Source organism: Desmodus rotundus, chromosome 2, assembly GCF_022682495.2.
Source record: "Desmodus rotundus isolate HL8 chromosome 2, HLdesRot8A.1, whole genome shotgun sequence".
NCBI classification, from domain to species: Eukaryota; Metazoa; Chordata; class Mammalia; order Chiroptera; family Phyllostomidae; genus Desmodus; species Desmodus rotundus.
In genome coordinates, this window is record NC_071388.1 from 180,962,318 (window position 1) to 180,982,505 (window position 20,188).

General features: G+C 40.4%; 1 protein-coding gene across 11 annotated transcripts in view; it reads left to right on the plus strand.

Annotated features, from left to right (window-relative positions):
* The window catches only part of SPATS2L (spermatogenesis associated serine rich 2 like), a 158,545-nt gene that overhangs the window by 89,889 nt on the left and 48,468 nt on the right, over window positions 1-20,188 (plus strand). For 10 of the 11 annotated variants that reach the window (XM_053918926.2, XM_053918922.2, XM_024563720.4 and 7 more), the window contains 3 exons: window positions 6,778-6,886; window positions 9,989-10,038; window positions 13,000-13,246. In XM_053918926.2, coding sequence (XP_053774901.1) covers window positions 6,778-6,886; window positions 9,989-10,038; window positions 13,000-13,246 — 406 coding nt within the window. Of the gene's footprint in view, window positions 1-5,867; window positions 5,985-6,777; window positions 6,887-9,988; window positions 10,039-12,999; window positions 13,247-20,188 lie in introns of those variants that run through there. The other variant, XM_045198153.2, reaches the window with a different exon arrangement.

Consider the following 20,188-nt stretch of genomic DNA (forward strand, 5'->3'; position numbering starts at 1 on the left):
TGTGGATATCAAGATATGCTCCCTGTCCCTCAAGAACTCACATTCCTGTGGGGCAAATAGGTACACAAGTACATAATTATGACAACATAGTGCTAGAAGAGGTGTGTGAACAAGCTTCTCTTCTCCATCTGGCATTTACATGCTAACTGAACTTACTTTAAAATTGTCCATTTCTCCCCTCTTCCAGTTGGACTAATTATTTGGCTTCATTATTTTTGTTTTCAGCCCTAGCTACTAATGTTGCCTTTAGGCACTCACCACTTGTTCTAGAAAATTAAACCCTCTCAAACTAGTGCAGGTAAAAAAAAAAAAAAGTTATTATAAAGGTCTGTTAAGGTCTCAGAGGACTTCAGGAAAAGTGAAAGCAGCAGGAAAGGCAGGAAGTGAGGCAGCTCCAAATGCCTCTGTTCCCCCCTTTGTTGTATAGTGCAGAGTCCCCGGCAGAGTCGGCCTGCTTGGTCTCTTCATCAAGGCTGCTTCCTGGCCCCGGAGATCATTGTCAGACTGTGTTCTGATTGCTCCCGTCACGTCACTCCCTTAGCCTAGGTGAAAAGGCCTAAAAAGAAAAATAAAAACACATATATTTTACACATATAGATATGTATAAAATAAAAATAAAAAATATATATGTTAAACTTACATGTTTATATCTGTTTTCTTCCCTAAGCGTGGTAATGACCGTATCAGTGTTGTTACTGCTATATGCAACCATGCGTACAGCGCCTGATTATAGAAGGCATTTAGTGGATGAAATAAGTGAAAGAATGAGAAGGGGGAAAACACATGCTATTAGTCACCCTTGACATGGGCTCCCGTGTGGTCAGCTTGCAGGAGAGGGGGATTGAGGAGAGCCTTGGGTCCACCGACCACTCTCCGAAGTTACTAAGGAAAGTTCTTAAGAAGGGAGGTATACAGGGCAGTCTCCCCCAAGTAAACCTTGGCCAACACACTAGCCACATGTTCTTTCACTTGCAAAGACATGCCAAACTTCACACCTGGAGAGACCCTTCTCCTTTGTGGCCCAGTGTAAAGGCTCCCACCCTTTTAAAATTTATTGAGCAGCTAGTATATGCATCATCTCTTTTCATTTTTACAGAGGTTCTAGCAAGTAATATCCTCATTTTTATAGATACAGAACCAAGTTTCAATGATTTAAGCAGTTCATTCAAGGTCATAGAGCTAGCACGTAGCAGAGCCAATATTAGAACGTAGGTGTGTTTAATTCCAAAGCTCCTTCCATGACATTTGGCTGTCTCCTCTATAAAGTACTCTCCCCTCCTCGGCAGACTTGACTGCTCTCTTCTCTGTGGTGCCACAGCACCTTATTCCTAAAGACAGCACAGCGTTATTGCACACTTTTAGGTACAGATGGTTCTGGCTCCAGTGCTACACTGTCCCCTTTAGGGGAGGGACTGTATCTGGTTCCCTTCCATGCCCTCGGCATTTGCCATTTAACAGGAGCTCAACCAGTATCTGGCTGCTGGGCTGAGCTTTGGAAGGATAGGCAGTTATTATTGCCATTTCATATTTGTTAAACTCCACAAAATATGAGTACCTTCTAGAGAAAGTAAAATTATCAAGTCTTACAAATATTTTTCCCATTTCTATTATTGAAATTTAAAGAACACATGTGTATTCTTCCTATCCATGTATTCTTTAGGCCTCATCACAGTCAGCTGAGACTCACCCTCTGTTACTGTGGATGGTAAACGCAGAGTGATGGGATGGTCCAAAAAATGCTGGTAGAATATTCTTTTGACTGGAAACAGCAGCCTGGTGTCCCTACAAATTGGCATCTCTCATTCAGGTTATGAAATGTACATTGTTAGTCACTTGCGGTGGGCATGGTGTAGATGCAAAATGTCTGAGAGGAGGTTCTGCCCCTGTCACTTAGCCTCTAGTAGGCAAAGCATGTATACAAACACTTGGGCTTTAAAGTAACAGGTGCTAACTGTTAAGAGATAACCTACTGCTCAGGGCGGTGGGAATTGAAAGGAGGCAAGATGACTTCTGGCAGGGAAGGGAGAGGATTTCATGGAACACATGGCATTTCAGCTAAAATGTTAGACTTGGGCAAACAGGCACAGCTCAGGTCAAAGGCAAAACACACAGAGGTGGGGGTGGAAGGCCGACACAACAGGCTGTGCTCACGCATGAAGGGCAGAGCGAGAGGGGCATTTGGAAAAGCAGGTTGGAGCCCAATTGCTGATGGCCTTGACTGTAGAGACTTTATTCTTAGAAAGAAAGGTGGTAAAATGGTCACAGTTATACTTTAGGAAGAGCAGTCTGGCAGCATCCTTGGAATGAATTTGCAGGGGAGAGCCTGGAGGCAGAGAGATCGGTTATTTTATGTTTATTTGATAATACTAGGTCTTTACTGATCACACAGCTGTGTAGGTGGATGGAAAACTGGTCAGAACCATTTTTGAAACTCAGACATAGTCTAAATGACTCATCGGTAAGACAAGATGAATTTCTAAGGAGTCATCACAGACAGGCTTAAAAAAGTGCTCAGTGTGAATGAGGGAACCTGCTAACAGCTCGGAAACCAGACAAGTAGGGTACAGAGAAGGGAGGTTAATGTAGGAAGCCGAAATCAAACAGCTCGTGAAGGCGCACTGCCTCGCTGTGTAGTGTGGGCGAGATGCCAGCAGGGTAGGCCTGAGGCAAAATGGGGCAAAACCTGCCAAGCCAGATAGAAAGCCCCAGAGAGAGGAGGGGAGTGAAGATTAAAATGCTGAAGGTTAAATCAAAACAACTTTTGAGCTGCAAAATGCAGATTTCTCAAAAACAGATTGATTTGCCAAATCAATAAATTAAACCAGATTTAATTTAGAAGCAGAGCAGGGGATGTGACTTGGGAAAGGTAAGTGAACTGCTCACAGGGATCCAGCTTGTCCCCCAACAGCCCACACTGCTGCTGGTCGGCCCTCCCGGACCACTCTGTTTATGGGCTGCAAACCCTCGAGGGATGCAGTCAAGTGCAGCTTCACACAGTGGGCTTCCGTGTGAAGCTGCAGCAGCAGGCACATCACATCAGCTTGGGCTGTGGCAGTGAAGTGAGGGCTGTGTATCTGAAGCCGCGCCAAAACCAGCCCCTGCAAAACAGTCAGTGCAGGCGTGAATTTTATGGCTTCCCCGTATGCAAACTCCCATTAGTCACGCGTTGATTGATCCATTCCTCCAGGAGCTTCATTTCCAAATGCAAAGGCAGCCTTTCAGTGCAGCCCCACTGTAACACTGCCTTTGTTACCCCCTCCTTATATTTAAAGCTACTTCATAATGAGACCTTATTTAGATTTAAATGTTTAGACCCATTATGACTGGGGCAGCTTCCTGAATGGTGACATGGTGCGGTTCCTGTATTTTTATGCGCATATACGAGCGCACACAATTTCACCATCTTTCTCAAAGACGTCTTCATAGGCAAATAAATGTAGTGAATATGAATAAAAGGTGGAGAGACTACATTACTCCCTTCACATCAGCTAAGTTCAGTGATTAAAGCAGAAACAGATCTTGGTCCAGAAATTTGCTAAAATTCAACATTACTGTGAAACATCTAAAATAAGCAGAAACTATTTTTTCCCTTTTTCTCTCATTTTTTTTTAAACTTGATATTCCTGTCTTAGTTAACTATTTTCCTCTGGGAATTGTATGCAATATTCATAGTTAGATTTGAAGTCAGAATTCAGTTACTGACAATTTTCTAAGGGTATGTTCAGAGCTAGGCTATCTAAAAATGACAAGGATGGATGCTTACTATATCTGACCATGGCTGTATTTTTTTTTTTGAGAGGGATAAGCAAGACTAGTATAAACATCTAAAAAGGAAATGTCTCTGTAAGCCATAGTTTTTACTGTTTTTTCTTAATGTGGTACAATATATTATGTTTGGCCCAGGAGGCACTGGAAAAAGAACAGTTCATTTATGTTTATTCCATAAGTGTGGGTCTTTGCTGATCACACAACTGTGTATGTGGATTGAAAACTCCTGTCTAATGTAACTACAGTTGACCATGAATAATGCAGGGGTTTATGGGCATAGTCAAAAATTCAAGCGTAACTTTTGACTCCCCAAAACTTAACTACTAACAGCCTACAATTGACCAGAAGCCAATCACATCAACAGTTAACACATTTATGTATGTTACATGTATTATGTTCTGTAATCTTGTAATACAGTAAGCTAGAGAAGAGAAAATGTTATTAAGAAAATCAAATGGAAGAAAAAATACATTTGCATTATTTATTTAGAAAAATCCAAGTACAAGTGACCCTTGTACTTGGACTCAAACCCATGTTAATGTAACTAATAACTAAGTATGATACTTACTTGGAAGGACGTGGCTGGTATGGTACTAATGACAGTAATCGGCGTGAATGTTAGAACTTTATTTAAAAGAGCGACATCGGAAGGGCATCGTGTAATGTTAACACATAACTGCAGTGCACTGTACACACCGCGCCGTCGTGCTCATTGTCGGACGCACACTGTCGATGACTTTCCTGGGTTGAATGCAGGTGTTTTTGTTCTTGTTTTTCTTCACGTCTTGGCTTCTTTTAAAAAGAGAGAGAGAAACGGGATGATACTGGTCAAGGGGTGCAAACTTCCAGTTACAAGATTGAACAGGTTCTCGGGATAATGTACAGTATGGTGATTGTAGCAAATAATACTCTATCGTCTACTTGAAAGTTGTCGAGAGTAGATCTTAAATGTTCTCACCACACACACAAAAAATGGTGATTATGGGTTGAATGCAGATGTTGGCTAATGCAATGGTGGTAAATTGTTTTGCAATATGTAAGTGTATCAAGTCAACACCTTAACTTACACAATGGTATATAGGTAAATTTCTGTATCTGTATCTACAAGTGTGGGTGTTTGTATATGTGGAGAGAGAGGGGAAGCTATCTCTTTAGCACAATCAATGAATAATAGAGGACAACTTAACACAAGGGCCACTGAAGGATGCTCACAAGACCTAAATCCTTCGCATAGCCTTGTAGGCCTTTCATGTCCTGGTCCCTGCGCATCTCCGACCTCATCTTCCACCCCAGAAGCCTCACCCTCTGCCTCCCTCCTTGCTTGCAGCCACTCTCTCTTCATCTGTGCCTTACTCTTCATTCATGCTGGTCCCTCTGCTTAAAATACTTTCCCCTCACCTCCCATTCATCTCTTCTCACTGCCGATACAGCATACCTGTATAGAGGCACGTCTCCCTGTCATGTGATTTTATAGTTTTTATCACAATGTATAAGTATATATTTCTGTGATCATTTGATCAACATGTACATTTCTCTCTAGTCTGAACTGCTAGGAACTTTGGTGCCTTGTCACACATTAAGCATTCAAAAAGTATTCACTGAATGGATTTTTAAAGAGAGAAAAGAGAAAAGGTGAGAAAGAACTTAGATTTGAAGAAGTTACTGTTTTTTAATATGGAGGTTAGAAAAACTAAAAACCATAAAAATGTGGGAATAGGAAAAATTGGAGGAATCTTGAGTCACATACGTACAAATACGTATTTTGTGTTAGAGTCCTCAGTAAAACCCACATAGTAGCATTTTTAAGTGTTACGATTGAAAACCAGCTTTCTGATCTATATTGGCAGAATCTCTACAAGTCATATTCCCATAATTTGTACTGTTTTCTTGTTATAATCTAACTATTCTTATATATAACAGTTCTATATGGAGAAAGCTACCTATTTTCTAACATAATTAGGCAAGAGGCTCTACTGCTTTATTAAATGTTCTAGTCGATCAAGTCACATTACACAATCTTACCCACACAATCCACATGCCAGGAATCTGGTTATGTAAACTGCAGGTGTCTCTCAAACTCAGCTGGCCGTAAATCACCATTGGTGCGGACATGTGAAGACTGTGCGGTGCTTTCGCGGTCATCGTTGCCTGTGCACCACGCAGTGCTCTCGTGTTTGCCGGTAGCAGCTGCAGGAGTCCCCTTGATAGAAAGCTGGGTGAGCCAGGTTTGCTAAAGTAGAATGAGCATCCTATAGTAATTGCAAGTTCTGTGAGATAAAGATCAATTGAATCTATTAGGCCAGATGAAAGAATACATGCTAAATTTGACTAATAAATACATATAGGTCATTAAAAATTGAATGTCAGCCTAGTCTACTGAAATTCTTAGCTCTCATGTATGTGTTTACTATATTTTAAATGTTTGGTTTGCAGAAGTGTGTTTGGGAATGTTTGCTGTATTATGGCTCAGACTGCCATTTCAAAAATACAATGCCCCACATTTTTATACCTCTATAAACATTAATGGAGTTTCACAGCCTACTTGTATGAACCTCGAGACGACTGTTTCCACTGTGCAGATAAGAGAAGCTGAAGCATGAGGCTATTTCTGCATGTTTTCCAAAGATACCCCCTGAGCCAGTGGGGAAGAGAGCCTGAGACAGAAAACATCTGTGTCCTCACTGAAAAGTATCTTGTGTGCATCTGGAGTCTTGGGGGAGGGTAAATGGCTGAAGTGGAGTTGGCTTTTCACATTTGCTACTACAGTCCTAACAAGGGGATCTTTGTAAGAAATGCCTACACCATAAGGTGGGTAGCAATCAAGGTGATTGCAAGGATGAAGGAGGATGAATTTTTACTGGTCTGAAATGCCTTGAGCCTGCTCGACAGCAAGAAGGTAGATTAGTTGTCTTCTCAAAGTCTTTCTAACAGTTACAATTCTATCCAGTGAGAAGTTCACGGGTGGAAAATATTTAAAGTTTTTACTTCTCACTCTCTTTTCTTTTACAGATCTATGCCGTTCGGACAGTTGTTCCCAACAAAAGCAATAATGAAATAGTCCTAGTGCTCCAGCAGTTTGACTTTAATGTAGACAAAGCAGTGCAGGCCTTTGTGGATGGTAAGTGTACATGTCCCCTGAAGCTGAAGATGTTGAACTAAATATTCCATGCATTTCTGTGTGTTTTTTTAAAGGTGTTGAATACCAATTCATTACTAATATTTTCTCATTAAAATATACATCTTTTAAAAAACATATATACATACTCAATAAGAAAACAGTTTAGAGTTTTTTATCATTAAAAAAACACTATAGATATTTTCTAAATATTTTCTAAATGATTCCGATTATAATGTTGCTAATTCCATTGTCTACCAATCATTCAGACTCGTTGTTAAACGTGTGCTTCATTTGATGGCGCCCTTGTGAGTGGCGGGTGATGTGCCTTATTCCTAATTGAGAAGACTGGTTTATTCTTTAAATCTTTACTTTATGATTTTGAGTTTGCCTAACTAATTATAATAGCAGCTCATCTTGTCTACTTCTAGAACCTTTTTGCTTTAAAAAATTTTTTTTTCAGACAGCCCATTGCCAATGATATAGAAGCTCAAGTCTCAGAATGTTTTTATCCTATAAATGTTTCCCTTCACTGCTTTAGCTTTCCTATAAACTATGAGGTAATTCTCTTCTCCTAATAAAATTAAGTTTTATTTATGAACAAAGATCTCACACCTGTCCTTGGTTATCATAATGTATTTTGTCCTGGTATTAGTTTCTGTTTTGTAAACATGGACCAGCTGAATACAATCTGACAAATAAGGTCAGGGAAGACTTACAGGCACATTTCTCAATAGTGTCCTATTCACACTTGTTAAGGACACTGACTGACTGATTTTCCTAGGAGTAGAATAATCTTCCCAAGTCTCTCCAAGTGTAATTGCATTTTCGGCAAGGTCTCGAAACCAGGCAGCATGTTCACATTCTGAGGTCTACAGTCAAGGTTTAGGGTCCTAATTGAATTGAAAAATGATTATCATTTAAAACAGACCTGCAAGCAGACCCATAGTGCATAGCCTCTCCGCTTTTCCCTGATCCATGGAGTAGCAGGTACAGAATCTTCAGTCATTAAAGAACAAATAGTAGAGAGGGCAATATTAATCTGACTTTGCAGCATTCGGCGCAATTTGTCTCAAGAAGGGAATTTTGGAACTATGCACATCCTGGCTAGATAATCTCTTTTCGGGTTTCACTTGCCAATATCACTCACATGGAAAAAGAGCTGTAGGAAAGGGAAAGGTTAGTATTCCCATCCCTCCCCACCCTCACTTGGATTCAGGCCCCCCGCAATGAAAGTTTTTATTACAAAGTGATTCTGATGAAATGCACAGATGCTCAGTAGCTGATACACTGTCATCAAATCCATTTGTATTTAAATAGAGCCCCTTGCTTGTCCTCCTCAAAATGTTCACCTAGTCAGTGTTGAGGTCTAATTTTTTTAAAAAAAGAAGAAGAACTCATTGATCTCTGAGAAACCTCTTGTCATTTTGGTTGGGGGCCAATCAGACAACTTGCTTAAAAAAGCACTGAGAATCAAAAATATTTGTTAGGAATCACTTACGTGGCATGTTGAAAGCACTATTTCCAAGTGGCCTAAAAAACCCCAAGCAGTTTCAGTATAATTAAAATGTAACAATAACAGTCTCAAAATTCTCTGTAAACATGGGAATTTCTTCTTCGGAATTACCCTCCAAAAGTTCAATTTTAAAAATTACAGTAGAATTTATATCAAGATATGAAAACCAGAAGAATAATTGAATATTGCAATTGAAAGCAGGAAGCAACTCCATCTCCTTCCTCTGATTAAAAAGGACATTATTTTGACACTTTCTTACACCTAAATTTTCTGTAGGAAACTGAACTTTAGCTGTAAGTAAGGACTACCCTAGTGATTATTAGCTGCCGGCATGACTTACCAAGAAACCTAATGAAAGTGACTTCCTAAAGTTCTTCTAAAGGAAAATACTGTGAAGCATTAAGTCTCTGGGAAAATTACAGAAAGATCAGACCAGTTAATAAAAAGTCTGAATTAGAGCTTACTTTTAAGCACAGTCTTATTATTTCAAGTACATATAACTCAAAAAGCCTAAGAGGAGCATTGAATTGGAAACTTTGAATAGATAGGAATAATTAGCCTGTCTAAATTATGGTCAAAGCAGTATGGCCTCTGCTTATCCAACAGGGACGGTAGACTGAATATGGGGACCCTACTAATATGAAATTTGTTATAAAGACCAGGCTGCAGTTTATCTTTATTGGGCCAACACACTCATAGTAGAGAACTATCAGTATAATGAGATTGTATAAGAATGCTTCTGTTGTTAAAAGAATATATTTAAAAGCTATTCCTTTAGAAGTACCTGTTTATATGAAAAAAAAACCTGATGCATTCATTATCAATAAGTTATTGTTGAAATCACCCCCAGCACAGCTGGAATGAGTGGAAGAAGTTTGTTAGAAGAGGTAGAAACTTTCCCTGTAGCTGACCAATGGTAACACACTTCTCTGAAAATGTTGTGCAACGTTATCACCACGTTAGGCTTTTCCTCAGAGTCAGTGTAGTTCCACATTTGGGTGTGAATGGCATTGACAGATCCTGGGACTCAGTTGTCATTTGATGAACTCCTTTTGTTTCAAAGTAGATGCCTTGAAAAGACCACATCCCTTCCCTATCCAGTGATGAGGGCAGAACTAGCATCAGATAATCTGTTCTCCTTATAATGAGGGGAGGCAGAAAGAAGAGCAGGAATGGCTAGTAAAAAGCTATGATTCATATGCAAAACACACTCAAAATCCCATGTTTCGTCAAGAAGATTATAGGTATTTTGACTCATATATCAAACAGAACAATTTTAATTCTATTTATGGCAATAAAGCTATCAGAAAATTCTCAAGATATATTTCATTTTCTCTAAGACAACATAATGATAAAAAAGTAAGCTTCGTGTAGTAGGGCTTAATATTTTGATAAAACCAAGATCATGCAGTGAATTAAATGAAAATCTGGAAATAAAACATGAGACTGGCATTTTTATTAAGGTAGGATGTATCAAAACAAATGAAAACGCCAAGAAAAAATTGCTACCAAGATGGAAAGACTGAGATGAATTCTGTGTGGGGTTTTATTGTGTGAACACACGTTAAAGATCCTCTGTCTCTGTCCAGGCAGTGCAATTCAAGTTCTGAAAGAATGGAACATGACGGGGAAAAAGAAGGTAAGATTCATGTGGACTGTAAATTAGTAACACCTTCAGTCAAAACTTTTATGGTTGTTACCATTTTAACAAAGCTGCCAATTTTATGCGTCTCCCAAATATGTTAGTATATACACCCAGAAAGCTTCCAAATTCATGGCTCTCCAATTACCAGCCACCCTCCCTACTAATGCCTTGTTTTTCTCTTCAGTGTTTTTAACCACCAGGTATGCTTCAGAAGTCCCCGAGTTTTTCTTTTTAAGTGTTAAGGGGAGCCTCGCTTGAGAATTCAAAGGATTCAAGTCGTTAACTTGCCTGAACATATCCTGAAGCACAAAGGGAAAAATTAGGGAGTGTTTTAAAGATACTTGAAAAAGTTCTAAATATATTTTCACATGTTTTTCCAACTGAAAGAATCTGTCCAAAGCTGTGCTGAGATACTTTTTTGTTGAGTTCTAAGCTAGATTTTTTTTTAATAAAAGAAGAGAAAAAAGAAAACACTTTCAAATCATAGTAAGAGACCTATTTTTCTTTCTTGAGAACCGTGGCAGACTCCTTCTTAAAAACAGAGGGAAGATGTTAATCTGCCCCTTTCAAATTATTTTGCTTCCTTGTCTAGTCACCAAGAGTGACTTCAGGACACATGTGAGGTGTACACGTGCACACTCTGGCCCTCTGTGTCCAGCACGCGCCTTCCTGATCTTGCAAATGTACTCAGTAGCCCCTGTGAGGCGCACCTCCCTCCTTGTTCTCGGCCTGGAACCTTCATGCCTTTCACAAAAAGTCTGCTCTTGTCCAAGCCGCTGCCCTGCCCTTCGCCACTTTTTGCCAGCAGGGCTTGCGATCTGGGTATCCCAGGATATGAGACACCGGTCTATCCTTCTCCGTGAGGGAAGATCACTGGCCTGCCAAACAGGTTTTAAACAAAACAAACAAGTATTATTATTATTATTATTATTGTACTTCCATAAAATCCCGAGGTCACTGGAATTATTCTTTTCCCCTTTTTCTCTTTCTAGTTTCATGTAGAATAGGAAGAATTATGAGATTTTTTTCCTAGTCTTTGTGTGCCACCATCTTTGACAATCTCTGCTTATCTTTAATCATAGCTTCCCAGGCTTTTGTGTGAGATGCTGATGATTCACAAGCGATTGAAAGGCAGTATTTACACTCACATGGAAAAATGTCTCTGATGGGAAAAAAGGAGCAGACAGCAGCTGCAGACCCAACTCATTACTGGGTCTCCCTCTTAGGGGTTCAGTGGGAAAGTGGTCTCCCCAGCCCAGCAGACATGGGGCTTGTGTGGGAATGGGGGCCGCTGGCCTTTCCCGTCACCCAGGGAGTGTCCTTCTCTCCCTTTTCTGGAGGAGCAGTTACTCAGGGGCACGGTCAGGGTTTCAAAGGGAAAGGAAGGGAGGAGGGAGGAGAATTCAGAAGAGAAAGCTTTTTCTTTTTATTTCTTTTCCAAACGCGTTGAAGAACAAAGCCTGGCTGGTGTTCAGCCGGGGCCCACTGATGCAGCCCGCGGACAGGGTGTGTCCTGATGGGTCAGCGTCTGTTCTGAGTGGCTGAGGCCTGTACCGTACTGGATGTTAAGAACACTGAATATCCCCTGGGTACAAAATCAAAATCAATAAAGCATGCATGATAATTTGGAACAACACCTTAATTTCCTCTGAATTGTTATGTATATTGACCATTATGACATTTCAGGAGAGAAACAGTAAAATTCTGTCATATTGTAATAACTCAGGTCTAAAAAATGTTAGTTGTCTGAAATGCAGGGCAGAGCAGTCTTGTAATGCTGTTCACCTGGCAGCCAAGAGGTCCAGGGGTCCTGCAGCACAGTCCAAACCTAGTGGACCCAGGTCAGTTGGGCATTATTTTGTAGCAGTTATCTGCTGCAGCATAAGTATTCATGGCAGTGATTCTGCGTCCTGTGCCTGGGCTCTCCCAGTTGTTTGGTGCCTGTTTTATAGACCCAGTGTGGACTCTGGGGGACCTGCCTTTTACATCCTCTTTTTGCAAGGATTTGCCTGCCTTTTTCCTGTCAGTCCTTCCCTCCATCTCCCCTTCTCCACAGAGGACCATAGCCTTGGTGTCCTCCTTGCCTCCCCCACCCTCATCTCCTCTTTACCAAAGCAGAGCTGTTTCTCCGGGGCTGCAGTAGCTGAATTCTAGCTCTTGTGGGGCATGATCGCAGGATTTCACTGTGTTGCCACCCCTGTGGTGCATCATTGTGCTCAAATAATATGTCAGGATTGAAGCCATTCCTTGCTATTTTTTCCTTTTAGAGGAACCTTTTTGTTTACTATGTTTATGAAGGAAAAGTTTATACGACTTATTGTAAGAAAGGAAATATTTACTTACATTAAATTGAGTGGTTAATAAAGATATGAGTTCTATATTAGCAGTTACGCCTGTTTGACCTAGCGAGTTGTTCAGTGCCACGAAGTCCTTGTTGATTCTTTGTTTGGGTGGGGAGGGGGGAAACGGGAGAAGGGGAAGGGGCAAGCAAAAGAACACGAATGGAGGACTCATGGGCGTGGACCATGGTAGGGGGGATTGATTGTTGGAGTGGAGGGGATGGGGTTGGGGAGAACAATGGGGGAAAAGACAGGACAACTGTAACTGAACAATTAACAAAAAAGAAAGATATTTGATAGTAGCTCAAAAAAAATATGATAAAACAAAAGAAAAGGGTGTAGGTGTTTCACTTATTCTATTAGAAGAGCCAGGAAGCTATTTATATTTAGTAAATAATAACACAAGAATAAAGTCTGTGTTTTGCATACTCACAACTGTAAACTTACTTTTGCCACACCCTATTTTTTATATAACATCTATTTTATATATATATACACACACATTTATGTATATGATATCTTATATAAAACGTCTTATTTTGGTCTCTCGGGTTCATCTTATATTTCAAGGGTCGGAGCTGAGTAATATTATCTTCTCATTTGTCTGTCATTCTAGAACAATAAGAGAAAAAGAAGCAAGTCCAAGCAGCATCAAGGCAACAAAGATGCTAAAGACAAGGCGGAGAGGCCTGAAGCAGGGCCCCTGCAGCCACCGCCGCCACAGATACAGAATGGCCACGTAAATGGCTGCGAGAAGGACAGCTCGTCCACTGATTCTGCCAGCGAAAAACCGGGCCTTATCCCTCGTGAGAAAGGTGTCTCAACACTCGAGGAACCTTCAAAGGCTCTCCGTGGGGTCACAGGTCAGTAACTGTTCAGTATGGTTGCTTAGGAAGACATAGAAGAAAAGGATGCAAAGAGAACCTGCTGGCTCAGTCACTGCTGCAGTCGATACTGTTGGAAGGGAAGCACTGTTCTTCAGTGCACACGGATTCAAACAGTCTTCCTGCAGGAGGGTGGGGAAGGGAGGGATGTAACGGGGCGAGGATAAATGCTCAGTCTAGTCCTGCACGGAGTCAAAGGATTATTTTTTTTCTTAAAAACACAGTTCTAGTCTGTATTAGGATCATTAGGAGAATAGAAATTCCAAGTTTAAAGAAATTTTCTTTCTAAACACCTTTGCTGGGATAAGGGAGGGTAAATGGTGACAAAAGGAAATATTTTTAAAAGATAGTATTTTATACTATGTGACAGAACATAATCTTCTAGGGTGTTAGAATCTGGAATGTTAATTATTTGGGCTACAGCTATATATTAATGAATCTACAGAGACTAGTCCTTTTTTTAATTCTTTTCTCTTTTTTTAAAGATTTAATTGATTTATTTTTAGAGAGAGGGGAAGTTAGGGAGAGAAACATCAATGTGTGGTTGCCTCTCAGGCACCCTTGCCCCCACCCTGCACTGGGGACCCAGCCTGCAGCCCAGGCATGTGCCCTGATTGGGAATCAATCCAGTACTCAATCCACTGAGCCACACCAGCCAGGGCTACAAAGGCTAATTCTTAATCAACTCTATGACTTCCATTTCCTGTCTGTAAAATAAGGAAACTACTAGAATGTACTAGATCAGTGGTCCTCAGTACTATCTGACCCAAAGCTCCATTTTTACAATAAATCCTAAAATAAAATTCATAGATAATATAATCTACCTAGCAACAGAATTCCAATAAAGTAAGAAATATAAGAAATCTGAAACAACTAATATATAGAAGGCTTAATAAAATGGCCAAATGTGAAACCCACTTGTAGTGAATCACTTTGCACTTAAAAGAAGTGAGCTACGCTGGATATTGTGGGCACTGTTTCTTTATATTTGCAATGTGAATTAAGGGCTAAATAACTGTATTTGTGTGTAGACATGGAAGCTGTAAAAGCAGAGTGACCCAGGGGTGCTGGCTGTCAACTCAAATACTGAGACAGCTGGTGTGGTTGGCCATGTGATTTTCTAATGGTGAAATACTCTTGGTAAAGTTCTGAACACTGTAAAGTACAATCTTTTCTTAATCTGCACAGCAGCTGAATCCTAGAGATCCAAGTAAATCCTAGAAAACCATAGGAAAACCAAAAAAATACCTTGGGTTTGTGTGTAAAGTGTCCAGAAGGACATGAGAAATTTCTGGGCACTGGGCAACTCTTTGTTGTGTGGGATTTCTGTGATTGTAAGTCATCTACGATCTCCCCTCCCCTCCCACCCACAGCATTCTGATACATTTTTAAAATGCCCCATCCGTTTTCAAAATGCCTCCAAAGCGATGGTAAATCCCTCCATGAGAACCACTGTATAAAATCCTAAGTTTATTGAATCAGCAACTTTTTAATCTCCTCTTACATGCGAAGAAGTGCGTTAGAAGCCACAGTAGATTTAGAGAAGGATTTGCTGTGGTTGAGACCCTGAGGGAATCACATTCCGATATCCTTAAAGGGGAGGTTGTGAGTTTATGGTTTGGGGAAGAGAAGTGCCACATCCGCCTGGGTGATGCAGGGAGATGTCAGGGAGCATGGGTACTGAAGGACCGAAAGACTTGAGGGGGTAGAGAGGACTTGGAGTGTTAGAAAACAGTAGGGAGAATTTCACTCAACACCCACCTGCTATATATGAGGCAGTGCTACCCTCTGATAAACCAAAGATGAATAAGACAGGGACCCTACCTAGGCAGAGTTCAGTCTTCCAGAAGAGACAGGTGCAAAATATAAAATCACATGGTGATGTGTACCACACCTGGGATGCAGTGAGGTGGCACTAAATAATTGACACACTATAAAACACACTAGTAGGTTTGCAGATGGATCGCAAAGCACTAATTTTCTTCCATAAACACATTAACTAACAGCTCTGTTAATAGTGCTGTAATTCAGGTAATCCTTACTGCTCAATGATTTCTTAAAACCAAACAAGCAAACAACAAAACTAACCTGCTGCCATTTAGAAGCTGGATTTTACAGGAATTTTTTTAATTCGGTTTTTATGATGCCTACTATTTTGAGAATGTTTTGATTTATAGTTGGGACAGGAGAAAGAAATTAAATAATCAAATGGCAGATTCCCAACTTTGCTTGTTATTGCTTTCACATGAATTACTTTTGAAATCTAATTACTCAAGTTGCTGTTTTGATATCAATCATAGACTAAAAGCCTAGCACATATATTTGTTCATTTACTGATAATTTATACCTTCTCCCTAAAACAATTTCAGTAACTCTATCAAGTCTATGACTTTAAAGCAAATGCAATATTGAAGAGCTTGACTTCCCAGGGGTAGCTGCCCTGAAAACTAAGTACCAACTAGAGGAGTTTTCTGTCCAGGGTGCTTTTACCAACCCTACCCTGAAACTTCCTGGGAAGAATTCTCTCATGCGCAAGGAGCCATCCCCAAATCCCTCCAATTTTGTAAGTTTGGCACAAAGGCATTGGGGTGTGGCAGCATTATTTTTTAATGTTATTGGTTCATTACAGATCTAGGCTTCATGTAAATTTTTCTGTTAAAGAATAAGTGATGGTAATGGAAGGTTACTAGATGTTTTTGCAAAAGGAAAGGACTCATAGTTGACCATGAACTTCATTAGCAACCCATGTATTAAGATCATGCATTTTGTTTTATTTTATTTTAAAGGTTTTATTTATTTATTTTTAGAGAGAGGGGAAGGGAAGGAGAAAGAGAGGGAGAAAAATATCAATGTATGGTTGCCTCTCACTCGCCCCCTACGGGGGACCTGGCCTGCAACCCGGGCATGTGCCCTGACTGGGAATCGAAATGGTGACCCTTTGGTTCACAGCCCACACTCAATACACTGAGCTACACCAGCTAGGGCCATGCATTTTAAAATGAGTTTGCAAACAGTTAGGTTTTTCTTCCCCAAAATCATGGAGGTTATCGGGAAGTTGATGCCAAAACTGTCAGATGACTTTAAAATGCTTGCTCAACCTGTTGGCAATCCAGAGATCTCTTAACTGATATTTCACATGTGGGTATTAGGTCTTGGACATCCTGCCCCCCATTTCTGTAGACTGCTGGAACCAGAAAGGATGGGGGTGATCCTTTAATCCCATCCCCTCATTTTATAGCTCAGGAAACCGAGGCCCCCCAAGTTAAGGAGCTGAGAAGGTCCTTAACACACCCTTGGAGTAACACTACTTACTTTGCATAACTCTGGCCCAAATCCATGTATTTTTACACGTGCATTAGACAGTTACTGCTAAAGCCATGGGCTTCCTAACTCATAAATAATGTGTAATTGAGAAATCATATTGTGTGTTCACCACCCCAAGTCAAGTCTCCTTCCATTACCATTTATACCCCCTTTGCCCTCTTCTACCTCCCCCCCCTCCCTTTCCCTCTCGTAATCACCAGACTCTTGTCTGTGTCTGAGGTTATTTTTTTAGCTTAATCCCTTTACTTTTTTCACCCAGCACACCCCAATCTGACAGCTGTCAGTCTGTTCTCTGTATCTGTGATTCTGTTTCTGTTTTGTTAGTTTATTTTGCTCATTAGATTGCACATATAAGTGAAATCATATGGTACTTGTCTTTCTCTGACTGGCTTATTTTACTCAGCATAATAGTCTCCAGATCCATCCATGCCTCACACAGTAAGTGGTGATGGAAGGGGACTTGACTTGGAGTGGTGAACACACATTACAATATACGGAGGATGTATTATAGAAATGTACACCTGAAATCTATGCAATTTTATTAACCAATGTCACCCCAATAAATTCAATTAAAGAATAAATAAATAATAAAAAAGAAAGAAAAACTAGGGAAAAATAATCATAACAAAGCTATATAATGACATTCTGTACTTGAGTGGGTTCAAAGTATAAGCCTAAAAGAAATCTCCAGCCTGCTAGTGGTAAGCACTTATCAAGCTTTCCGTTAATGAAACCGGCTCAAGAAAACCTGCCCTGAGTGCTCCGCTGGGCAGCAGGCTGTGAACATGTGCAACGCGTGTTTTATCTTTTTATAACACCTTGACATTCAAGATCTCTCTTTTTTAAAGTTCTATACAGAATCGTCTTCTGGGAAGGGAAAAGTTAGCTTTAAGATATATGCAGGCGGTTCAGGGGGTGTTAGTGTGACTTCCTACGTGAAAAATAACCACCCAAAGCATCATCATTTCAGGCGTAAATATAGCACTCTCGAGTGGGACACTGATGCACGGCAGCATGTAGCTTAGAAGTTTGGGAGTTTGATTTAAACTTAGTACAAAATTACTTCTTTAAGCCTTGGAGTAGTTTTTTCTGGATTTCAGCATTTTTAATAACAGCTCAAATGAGATCTTTTACATAATCCAATCGAGACCATCCTACATCCAAGTACAAAGTTGGACAAAGAGTAGCTCAAGATTTATTCTTACCAAAAGTAACACCAAGGATCATTTTTATTTCTAAGGCCCCATCTGAACGTTTAAAGCACGTTATGACCTTTGGGTCCAATTTTCCCAAATGTTCCTCCTGCTCTATTTTTCTTAAGGCTCAGATTGCCAAAATGTATAGGTACTTATCACCTTGTAGGCCAGAACAATAATAATTCAGATTCCTGTGGTGTCTTTCTCCCACTGGACACAATTCCCATTGAATAGGAAAGGAGCAGAATTGTGGGCCACCAAGTGGCTCCCTGGAGGTAAACTTTGGGGCAGGGCTTTCCTTGTCTCCAGCTCCTCTTGCTGTCCCCACCAGCCTTCCATTATGTCTCCCCGTCTTGTAAAGCATCCTAGGAAGCCAGCTCTTCTGTTGCCTGTTACTTGTTTCACACAGAAGCTGCCGTGCTGTGTTTGCTGACGTCCACAAACTGCAATTCACTGTCTGACCTATATCATTGAACAGGAGCAGCCCCGTTATTTTCCCTTGGCAACGGGATTCTGTGTGTCGGCCTGATGCCTGCACAGAGCTGCTTTCTGTTATTTAAGAATGTGTTCTGCTTGTCCCTTATGTGTGCTTCTTGTAAACAAAGGAAAAAAAAAAAAGCACCCCGCCAGACTCTTTCACAGTATTTTTATGGCATGAGGTTCCCTACAGAATCCCAAGCAGGTTTTTTAATGCTGGTGTCCCTTGCTTCAAGATTCTCTCCCCGGCTTCTCTCAGCCCTGTATTGGACCAGAGGATTAGGAAAAATCAAAAAGAAGAAAGAAAGTCACCTAGAACTTGAATCACAAAGCCAAGTGTGTGTTTTCCAGGATTGCAATAGTGCCAGCTCTCAAATGGAAACAATATAATATTGCAGCTAAGAGCCAGGGCTTTAGCGTTAGATGTGTTTGGATTCAAAGCTTGGCCTCCTCACTTACTAGGTGTGTGACCCTGGATCAGTTAACCACGCTGTGTCTTGCTGTCCTAACCTACAAAATGTAACTCCACTTCACCAGATTGTGGGAGCTGTAAGTGAGATACATAAAGAGATTAGCACAGCGTCTGGCGCACCGTAATCCCCCAAATCATTTCTTTAGCTATGTAGTCAGTATTTTAAGACATCCAACATGTGACAGGGATTTTTCTAGAGGAAGGAAACAAGTCAACAGTTTTTTCCCTCATGACGTTTACGTTCTTTTGGGGGATGGGGGAAAAAAGGTATATGATAAACTAGAATCAACTAAATTACCATGGTAATTATAGATTATAATAAATGTGGTGAAAGCAGCAAGTAGGGAAGAGACGGAGGCAGGGGTTGGGGGTTGTGTGCGGCAACTTCAGAAAAGGCCGCAATGCCATGGGAGTGAATGAGGAGGAGACGTTTACATTGAGGCACAAATACCTTAATTCAGGATCTGTCACACCAGGTCTTGGTGGTGTGAACAGTCGATGTTTTATTTAAACCTTAATTAAGGACTGTAGCTGAAGCTCCTGTAGACATATAACCATAGATTTTATTTTAGTATTTTTTTAATTAAAGGTAGAATCGTTTATTAATGTATACAGCCAACATTAAGTACTGTTATATAAAAATGCATTTCAAAAGTTTATTTTTTTAAGTACATAACATATTATCATTGTCACTCCTTAATTATTGTTCTAGCGTCTGCATACTGGGTGTTAACTCTTGTGTATAGTTGTTTAGTCTCATCCTCGGCTTCCAACAGCACTGTGTCTGAGCCGTTCAGATAATCTCAGGAGAAGCCGTCAGTTGCATCTCCAATGACTCAGACCTCTGCTTCCTTTCCCTGTGTATGGTGAAGCAGAACGAGACAGACGTAGGACGTAGTGACGTGAGGGCACATGAAATAGGAAACCCCTTGGGTATTTTCTGCCACCTAGGTGAACTGAAGTCCAGAGACCCTTCCCATCTCATTCTCATTCAAAACCTACTTGGGCTGCAACCCTACAGCCAAAACACACTACTCATCTCTACTAGCTGAACACCGTCCTAACTTCGCACGCATACTTGTTAGGGTGATTTCAGTTACACGCTGTACTAAATGGAATGCACTCCTTGCAAACAACAGAAGTCCTTCCAAAACTTTTTTTGAACAAATATTTAAATGGTTCTGTCAAAATGCAGTGAGAATTAAGCCTGTTTTGCAAGGAACTAAGTTAGCAAAACAAATCAAATTAACATGCCTACCTGCTGCCATTGACAGCTTTAATTCATTGACTTTATTATCTATTAGCTTTTAATGTAAATAAACTTATAGAGGTATTAATGACATATAAGACCTTGGAAAGACAATAAACAAAACTAAAAGATTTGTTTTCAATTAGAAAGTTACCAGCTTTGTGCCCTCTGAGCTAAGTAAGTTAATAGGACTTGAATGAAAT